This window comes from Penaeus japonicus, unplaced genomic scaffold (genome assembly GCF_977035675.1).
Source record: "Penaeus japonicus unplaced genomic scaffold, GWHDUDI00000001_assembly GWHDUDI00000026, whole genome shotgun sequence".
In the NCBI taxonomy this organism is placed as follows: domain Eukaryota; kingdom Metazoa; phylum Arthropoda; class Malacostraca; order Decapoda; family Penaeidae; genus Penaeus; species Penaeus japonicus.
Genome location: NW_028234428.1, coordinates 8,505,764 through 8,515,763, shown reverse-complemented (window position 1 = coordinate 8,515,763; position 10,000 = coordinate 8,505,764). Strand labels below are relative to the sequence as shown.

Genomic DNA, 10,000 nt, shown 5'->3' with positions numbered 1-10,000 from the left:
TGTAGTGTTCAGTGACGCGGCATCATTCGGAAAATGCACCAGAAATGTTCTTATCGTACTGTATGTTACGTACTCATTCACAAATTATTCACTCATCGCCAGGTATCCAGAATATTCCCTGGGCTCGTTGGCTTGATTTCAAAAAGTGTCATTGCATTTCGCTTTATCGTAATACCGTAACGTGTCTGTGTAATTGCAGTGTGTTTATACAATGCAACTCACACGTGACTTTTGTGTTGCTAATATAATATGAGCAGCTGTCTGTGTGTTTATATATCAGTAGAATATTTCATCTCGTATTTCTTTTCATATTTTCGTTGGGGATGGTTATTTCTTTCGAAAGTACAACAACATGAAAAAATAGTTGCATTATTTTCTCTCATAAGACTGTAATACTTCTAAAAACTAAGTTTAAATCACATAATGATCCAATCTGAACCCTTTACTATAATTTTATTTTCATTGGAGATAGTTCTTCCTTTTTTGTTTACGAAAGTACACGAATACGAAAAAAATGCCCTTTTTCCCCCCACAAAACCATAATACTTCTATCCCACTGAGGATAAAGAACATGAAGTGATACAGACTATATACTGCAATTTTAGTCTACTACAATTTTGATGAAGGCTGTCGAATGGCACATTTCAATCTCAGAATGTTGCAAAACACATAAATGACGAACGCTAAAATACATAAATGAAATAGTGCCTGCCCGTCGTGTGGACCAAGGGAACAAATCTCTCCACTTGTTCAATGGGTTCAGAAACTCTGTGCCTTCTAGTATATTCTAGACTTTTGGTATGGTATGAGGCAGTGTTATAACGCTGATACCAGTTAGCTTCTTGTATGATGCCCTAGTTACACAACTGAAAGAATAGATAGTTTATAATTACAACAAAATGCAATATGAAAGTGATGCTACCCAAGGAAACATACCCACCGCGGAAGGGTTAATCATTGAATAATTCTTCATACGTCGCCTTTCTACCCACAGATGGCTGCAGGGACTATCGTTGTCATGGCAACGAGTGAGTGCCCAGGGGAGGGGCGGTTTCCTGATGCAAGCACCTGTGGGGGCTACTTAGATTGTGTCCCCAACGGAAAGGGCGGCTACGAGGGAACTAAAGGGGACTGCGGAGGCTTCATGTACAATGCCACTTCTGGGACTTGCGTTGATAACATTATGGTAAGCATTTTTTTTTTTTATTATTTGGTAGAGACTAAGATTCCTAGCATTGTTTATCTAACATTGTGATGCCTAATTGATCTTGCTTAATTCAATATTGACAGTGTGCCTCGCGTCATACCCGGAGCGTCGTCGAGGAATACCATCCTTACTTGCACTTGTGCGAAACCAATCCTAATGGCTTCCTGTGTGCCAATTGCAAGACTCAAGTCATGTGCGTGCAGGGGCAAATCTTCACTCGTCGCTGCACCGAGGGCGACTTTTGTATAAATAAAGAAAGCTTTGGAGGGGGGGTGTGCTATCCAGGAGCCCCTGTGAATTGCACTTGTGAAAAGCCTCATGAATTTCGCGTGGACTATTATGACCCTCAGTGGTTCTTTTCTTGCAAGGAAGTTAACTCTGAACCAGTTACCTATAAATGTATGGATGGGATGGTCTTCGACGAATCCTCTTCGCAGTGTCTAAATAATGCAGGTTTCCCACCATGCACCGACACAGGAAGTTTTGCTAACCCGAATAAATGCAATGAATACTACACATGTATTCCCCTGAGACACGGGTGGTTGCAACGGTTCTTCATCTGCAAAAATAACAATTTGTTCAACGAGAAATCGCAAAAATGTGAAAACCCTTGCGATTATCAGTTTAAGTGCCACGAAGAGGGGCGTTTTCCAGACCCTCTTCATATACGGTGGTACTTCGAGTGCTTTGTAAGCGGTGGAAATATGACCTCGGTGCATTATGTATGTCCTGCGGGCTATAGGTGGCATGTTGAATCTGTAGGGGCTGGAAGATGTGTGGAGGGCATAGGAGACTTCATTTATGGCTACCCTTTCAGCAATTGCAACATACCAGATGACATGTGCACTACTCGTGGTAAGTGAATATAGCTTTTTTGTCTTCCGTTAGTGAATAGAGTTGCCTCACTGTAGAGTCTAGAATTGAAATGCATATCGTTGAGATTGATTTCACGTAAATTAAAACCCTATCGATATATGTCTATCTTGTATGGTTTACAGATTTGGGTTCTGTTTGGTTCAAGAATAACCTTGACTAGTTTCAAACCAACTTTCCATTTATGATGTCAGAGGGTGCAACTCAATGATGATCTAGATTCTTTGCAAAATATTCAGGTCCATTAAGCCATTAGATACGGGTGATGTAAACGTGCAACGTTAAATAATAATTTCGGGACAATGCGTGTGATTTTTTTTTTCTTTTTTTTTCTATGAATGCATCTTCAATGATTGTTTATTTTACAGTCATACCAAGAGTAATAAATATATTTCGTGACAGATTATGAAACTTATCATCATTATTATTAATACCGTAATACAGGTTTAGTTTAAAATCCCAGACGTAGATGGCATAACCCTCTCCTGGCACTAGCAGGAGAGAAAGCCTTCAGTGGCTCCCATCCAGTCACTACTCGGCACTAATATCAGAGGGCGATGAAACACAAGATGATGCTGAACTTGAGCTCAAATGTATCAGCGGTGCAAGATATGCAAATAGAATGAAAAGAGTAGGGAGAAGCAGACCACGTGCAGTGTCTGCAATGTGAACCTGTGCCAGTATGTCTGGTTTGTGCTGTGGCACTTTCAGCCGCCAGGACAGGCTACCTTCATCTTCATCATCTCCATTTTTTTATGTTGAGGATAGTTTATTTCATATTTGTTTATGGATTTATGAATTACGAAAAGATAGTTGATTTTTGCCCTTCCTTAAACCTAATAGTTTTGTCAGAGTTAGTGTAATAAATATAATGAACTGATATGATCTTTTTTACTACAATATTGGTCTATTACAAGATTGAGAAGGTGGTACATAGAAACCTCAAAATATAATAGACAGAATGACTTGCACTAAAACGACTCTAGTATGACAAGTGAATGATGAAAGTGCGAGAAAGCCCTTGCTAGATATCTCGCATTGACGCCCCTTCCCTGTGAAAAAAAAAAAAAATATATATATATATAGTGTACCAAGTAGGCGGAGTCGATGCCCTATATCCAACGGGTTAGTGGCGTTGAATTAACAGAATATGGCTATATTTCCAGAAACTGAAATGTTGGTACTGATGCATTCGTATGATACTCTAATATTCAGAAGTATAGGCATTAATGTGCAGACTTCCCTATCCCCTTCAATAGAGTTCATGATAGTAGGCGAAGTATAAAGAATAAAATTAGTGTCCACTTTCAGCAGACCTTTGTGATTCGACTCCGTGCCACCCTGGTGTTACCTGCACGCCTTCGACTGTGGCACCCTACTACACGTGTGGCCCTTGTCCCTCTGGGTCCTCTGGGAATGGAATAGTGTGCGAGTATCCAGAGGTAAGAAGCTCATCTATGTGTTTTGTTATGTGCTTAGTAGCCTAAATTTTTCTGAACCTCTTGATTATATCGAGTAAGATCATGATGTCTGGATATATATATATTAAATATTCTGTGGTTTGTTCCCATTATACAGTGTCCAGTTGGGTTTGCGGGTGGCAGTGGTGAGTGTGCCCCTGACTCTGACCACGATGGCTACCCAGACCGTGAATTGAAATGTCCAGAAAAATATTGCCGTCAGGATAACTGTGTTGACAAGCCAAATTCTGGTCAAGAGGATGCAGATAGTGATGGACTTGGTGATGCTTGTGATGCAGATCCTGATGGTGATGGGAATACTCATATAGTTAGTAAAAAGGTTTAGTGGATTATATCATATAAGGCGTGCTGGGCTAGATTTCATTCTAGGTTTCTAAAATATACAAAGTCAACCCTATGTTAAATACTGGATAAGTATTCAGGTGCTTTGTCTACTGGCTCAGCCCTTCAGCTGGGCGAAAACTGGAAGAGCCACATATATAAACAAACTTGACAATACAACTTCGCAAGATCAAGTTAAAATCTGACGCATTCACTAAAGCGTTAAACCTTCGCGGATTACTCTTAATTCGATTAATCTAGCATGATACTCATTTCCAGGACAACTGTCCCCTGACCTCCAACCCCAAGCAGAAGGATACGGATAATGACGGATGGGGAGACGCATGTGACAACTGCCCAGCCAAGTCCAACCCGAGCCAGAAGGACACCGACGGGGACAAAGTGGGCGACGAATGCGACGACGATATTGATAACGATGGTGAGGTGCTGTGCTGGGTTTCTTTGGAACAGCAGTTTAGTGTAAAAATATGTAAAAAATCTAATATCATCGTAATTGTCTCCGTCAATCTTTTTTGTTTTGTTTTGTTTAATATATCGATATCAACCAGGCGCTAACAATGGGGATGACATTTGTCCCTTTACTGCTAATGCCAACCAAAGTGATGCCGACGGCGATGGTATAGGAGATCAGTGTGACAACTGCCCCCAGAATGGCAATCCTGGGCAAGAGGATGTTGACGAAGATCTGCTAGGTGATGCTTGTGATAACAATATTGACCTGGATCGGTATGTGTGTAATGTAACTACTATGACTCGGATTTTGTAATGACTTGTTACCTGGTACCATCTGTAACCTGGTTGACAGGTCAGTAATCTAATTTTGATCATTATACATTTCAAGACTGTTCTTTCAGGGATGGTGTGGAGGACAGCATAGACAACTGTCCTGTTGTGGCCAATAGTGACCAGTTAGATACAGATGGTGATAGTATTGGTAATGCCTGTGATGCAGACAGTGACAATGATGGCGTGGATGACCCGAGTGACAACTGTGTCCTGATCCCGAATCCTAGCCAGACGGACAGTGACGGGGATGGGCGTGGTGATGCTTGTGTCAAGGACTTTGATGGCGATAAGATTGCTGATGCGAATGACAACTGTGTCAATAATTCTCGTGTGCATTCGACAGACTTTAGGTAAGAGCATTTGCTGTGAACGAGACAGTTTTCAGGTCTTTTTCCGTTTTGTCACTGTAGAAGGGTTTTGAGAGTGCAGACAGCGGTAAAAACAGCATCCTTAATCCATGAGATTAAGTGATATTTAACGAATGACCTCTCTAGTTTTTAAAAGCGTCTTGTACGGTCCTTTATATAGGGCTTAGGGGTTTATAAACTCCAATGCATCGTAAATTGTCTTTAATTCAATGCCTTCAGTTAAATGCTCAAACTCGAGACCTCAAATCCAAGTTATAAGACATCCTGTTTCATGGTTAGTCAAAGATCCTTATTTAGAGTTCTGTCAAAACTTGTAAATACTGACATCACTTATATGTTAGAATTTAGGAGTAAATCGTAAAGGAATCATTAGTTAACCCATGGTTTTGTACCATAGATGAGTAATATTACAAGTTTAACGAGAGACACGTTCACATTTCGGGATTCTTACAAAACCAGGTACAAATGACAGTTGTCGCTATGGGGGAGAAAATAGCAAATTGAAACGGAAATTATGACCTCTGTTATCGCATTGAAGATAATTGATAAAACAAATTTACCTGATTTCCATTATACTCCCACAGACGCCTCCAATCAATAGCCCTAGACACGGTAGACACGCCTCCAGTATGGGTCACATATGATGACGGTGGAGAGATTCACCAACTGGTGAACTCTGACCCAGCTCTAGTATTGGGTATGTGGTCAAACCGAATCCAGTTTTTTTCTTCTTCGATTTCTAGATGGTTCTAAATATAAATCGATTCCAGATTGGATTGCAATTGCACACTCATGTACACTGGCCAGTATTGTTTTCAGTCAGTATTTTCTCCAAGGTCTTTGTCACCATAAAATCAGCTAGACTGATTACTACTTCTACTGTGATGTTACTATTATGATGTTACTACCATTATGGTGATGTTACTATTTTGATGAAGCTAGTACTATTATTATCATCACTCTTATTACTGCTATTATCATTACCACTATTATTACTATTACCACTATTATATTATTACTACTATTACTTTTACTACTACCATTACTGCTATTACTATTACCACTATTATTACTACTATTACTTTTACCACTATTATTACTACTATTACTAAAGGTCATCACGCGATGGGTAATGTGGACTTTGAGGGGACTTTCTTTATTGAAGACGAAGGCGATGACGACTTTGTCGGCTTTGTATTCAGGTAAGCCAATTTCCTAGGGTACTGGGGTCAAGTTCGATTTTATTTTATTTAATTTTTATTTATTTATTTTTTTAACATAGGAAAGACTTGATTGATATCAGTTGATATAAATTTGGTCCCTACAGCTACCAAAGCAATGCTAAGTTCTACGTCCTGATGTGGAAGAAGGCCGCACAATATGTGTATAGCCAAGCGGAGAAAGGTTTTACACTGAAGCTGATCAACTCCAGCACAGGTCCTGGCACCGCCCTCAGGAATGCACTGTGGTTCACTGGTTCCACGCCAAATCAGGTAGGAACGGGACTGTTGTAATGTCACGGTAGATATGGAAGTAGATCTTTGTAAATTTTGTCTTACTTACTGCTTTAATTTTGTACCTCAATTCAGAATCGTTTTTTTTTTCCTATCAGTTTGATTGATATTTGCTTGAGTTTGATCTTTCTTTGCTCCGCTGACACTACGTTTTCTTGTTGTCTTGACTGGTCATTATTATCCAAATTTCAGGACAAATTTAGTGTTTTGAATTTTGCATTTCAGGCAACGTTGCTTTGGCATGACGGCAGCATTGGATGGATGCCTCATGTGGCATACCGCTGGAAGCTTCACCACCGTCCTGGTATCGGCACCATGAGGCTTTACTTGTACAAAGGTGATAGCCAGGTCATGGACTCTGGCAACATTTATGATAAAACACTGCAAGGAGGCCGACTGGGATTATTCTGCTTCTCTCAAGAAAAAATCATCTGGTCCAACATGAAGTATACTTGTAATGGTACTTGTAACTCTCTTATCTGTTCTGGATATATCATTTCCCTGTAAAAAAAAAAAAGAAAAAATTGCACCAGCTTTGCTATTTCAAAGCACCACTTCCATTTCCCTCAAACTTAACCTTTTGTACAATACATGCCTATGATGATTTTAACTTTAGCTAAGGGGCAGAAATTAGATTTTAAACTCAGGTGCCTTCTGGCAATCTGTGCACTATTCTTCAAACAGACAAAGGTTACAGACAGTCTCAAGCAAACCGGCACCGTAGAAGTATGCTTTCCAACGGTCACTGGCGTCACCACATTATCTGGTGTTATTGATTAAATTGTTTGTTTGTTTTTCAGTATCCTTCTACTGCAACAGAACACCTGTGCGATCTACCACCATGAGAGCCGACCCGAACCGGGCCCAAGGCAGATGTGGGCCCCTGGTTAATTGATGCATCAAATTACTGTTGAAGATATATTTAAATATGATGTGATTATAACAGCACACATTGCAATATTCAAACGAATCATTGCAAGAGCATGGACGATAAACAAAGAAAAGTTGCATTTTTACAGGTCTCGCGGTGTCCTATCAGAGCAGCTGCACCTGCCTATCCTATCCCTCCTGGCCGTCCTACTTAACACTCATATTGCATGAAATTTATATTTCACAGAAATCGCATAAACAGACGCTGCGTGTATGATACATACTGGCTGGGTGCAAGCTGCAATGACTGTCTTCCATTCACAGTTCATAAGTTCTCAAATTCTATGCCCAAATTTTGAAAGACAAATAAATTTTAGTGACCTTCCCAGAAGTTTCAGTAATAATAGGGCCGTTTTGACGCTATGTAATACAATTGTTGATTATGATAGGGCATATCAGTATGCATATAAAGGTTTTTACAAGTCCTGTACATAAAGAGGTCCTGTATTGATATTTAGTATTCTCTCTCCCACACAGATGATGTACCCGAAGCCATGGCTATCCTAAATATTTAACAAGGCAGTGATTTCAGGGGGCAGAGAACCCCCCCCCCCTCCTCTAAATCCAGTTTAAAGGTGCTTCTAGTCTACTATGCAAACTCAGTCTAATGTATACTATTCCAAATTCAATATATTTTTCTCATGAATATATTTATTTGTATATCCTGGTACAGTGCTCTAAAAGTGGTTGAGGGGAAAACCATTTTTTTCTGTCCTGTATCTGTGAATAAGTGACTTTAAAATCGTCACTCATTATGCTTGTTTATCATGCTTACAAGGTATGTCCTACAAGAACGATGATTATTAAGTAAAGTCTCAAAAATCAAAGTTGTTTTTAATACCCTGTGAATTTCGAACAAAATCATCTAATATTATTGTTCTGGCATATACGCAACGAAAATGATATTTTGAACAGTTTTCGTTGCTAAAATATCCGTGTGTCATTGGAGAGGGTAGCTGAACGTGGGAACTGTGGATGTGTTATGAACTATTTACAAATAGAACAAAAGTACTGTAAAGTGCTAGGTAGTCTTGGGTAATTTTTCAAGGAAAATTTTGCACTGGCATGATATTTTCCCGATATCGTCACTGGTATCAAAACGACTTGCTTCACCTTCGTAATGATCCTGGGACTTTACAGAAACCTAAACAATTTAGTGGGGTCCCAATCAAAGTCAGTATACTAAATGGTTTGTTTACATTTGCATATTTATTATAATAATCAAGTATAATGGCATTTAACGAAGTCTGATCTGGATTATGGAAAAAATACTGGTTTCTAAACTATATTTTACAAAATTCTCGTGTCTTATAAGTGTAACATTCATCCGAGTCCGAAGAAATAAATCAATTTGTAGTTAAAAAAAAATGCTAAAAAAAAGTTTGATAAAGCATTTGTCCCTATCTATTCAAAATATTCTGTAAGATAGATGTCCCATTATCAGTAGATAGATACGAGAGAAGAGTTATAATGCAGTGAATATAAGGGATTTAATCTAATACAGCATTCTACGTATTATTGTACAGATTCCCGGCTTATATTCCTTTTTTTTTCACCAGAAAACATTTTTCGTCATAGTGAGGATGAATTTTTGAATGCCTTTTTTTTTTTTTTTTTTACCAATTCCCAAAAATTTAAATTGTAAAAGTCGCCACATATCTGCACTAGATATTTTATACAGAAACCGTATATATTCAAACCGAGATCGCACTTAGTATACGAGTCATTTTGTACTTATATTCCATACGTTTTCTCTAAACTGAAATAGAATAAATAAAAAAACAAAAAGATAGTTGTATCAATATAAAAGTCTAGCGAGAAAAGCCCTGTCATCTCTATACTCTGCTTAAATCTTACTGTAAATATTGTAGCTAATTCAGATGTCCAAATTCTATTATTCAATTACGATTAAGCACTTTATATCGGTTGTTACACAGGTTTTCATTGTTTGTAAACTTTGACGTGTTAATAACATTCATTACTCAATATATATCTCAAATATGTGTACTAATGCAAGTAACTCAAAATAGCATTGTTAGTGATTCTGCTTTCGACAGTGAATAAGGTATGGTGTATTTAAGATATTACCAATTGAATCTTCAAAGTGAAAGACTTTTTACATATGAAACTCAAGTCTTATTACGCTGAACCTGAAATAAGTGGATATTGTTTATTAAAATTTGAGTATCGACCTTAGGGCCTTGGTGTGTAGTTTATAGACATTCATTTTCCTGCACTGTGCGGTTAGATTGACAAGTGATAAAGAAGGAATTTAACTTTATTTCGGAAATGTTAACATGGCAATTATCGAAGTCAGTTCTAACGGCTGGACTGGACCCATGTAACAGCTGCGCCTCAGAACGAAGAATTCTCACTCTGGTTTTCCTCAGCAGCCAAGTTGGTTGCTTACCTATGGCCTGTAATGACAATTCCAGAAAAGAAATTGGGATTTATTTGTATACAGGTTCATTACAAATTTAATGTTAAGAAATTGTTAGG

At 38.5% G+C, this 10,000-nt stretch overlaps 2 protein-coding genes across 3 annotated transcripts in view; one reads left to right on the top strand and one right to left on the bottom strand.

The window, feature by feature from the left end:
• LOC122264257 (cartilage oligomeric matrix protein) overlaps positions 1-8,328 on the top strand; it is a 16,473-nt gene extending 8,145 nt beyond the window's left edge. Inside the window, exons 2-13 of one of the 2 annotated variants that reach the window (XM_043033073.2) lie at positions 995-1,186; positions 1,291-2,062; positions 3,395-3,522; positions 3,659-3,868; positions 4,162-4,321; positions 4,452-4,629; positions 4,758-5,039; positions 5,642-5,754; positions 6,172-6,259; positions 6,385-6,550; positions 6,797-7,031; positions 7,979-8,328. In XM_043033073.2, the coding sequence (XP_042889007.2) occupies positions 995-1,186; positions 1,291-2,062; positions 3,395-3,522; positions 3,659-3,868; positions 4,162-4,321; positions 4,452-4,629; positions 4,758-5,039; positions 5,642-5,754; positions 6,172-6,259; positions 6,385-6,550; positions 6,797-7,031; positions 7,979-8,016 (2,562 nt within the window). In that variant the 3' untranslated portion in view covers positions 8,017-8,328. Of the gene's footprint in view, positions 1-994; positions 1,187-1,290; positions 2,063-3,391; positions 3,523-3,658; positions 3,869-4,161; positions 4,322-4,451; positions 4,630-4,757; positions 5,040-5,641; positions 5,755-6,171; positions 6,260-6,384; positions 6,551-6,796; positions 7,032-7,978 lie in introns of both variants that reach the window. The other variant, XM_043033064.2, reaches the window with a different exon arrangement.
• A 1,437-nt stretch (positions 8,329-9,765) lies between these two features.
• The window catches only part of LOC122264251 (uncharacterized), a 6,045-nt gene continuing 5,810 nt past the window's right edge, over positions 9,766-10,000 (bottom strand). Inside the window, exon 4 of the mRNA XM_043033052.2 lies at positions 9,766-9,918. Coding sequence (XP_042888986.2) covers positions 9,908-9,918 — 11 coding nt within the window. The 3' untranslated portion in view covers positions 9,766-9,907. The remainder of the gene's footprint in view (positions 9,919-10,000) is intronic.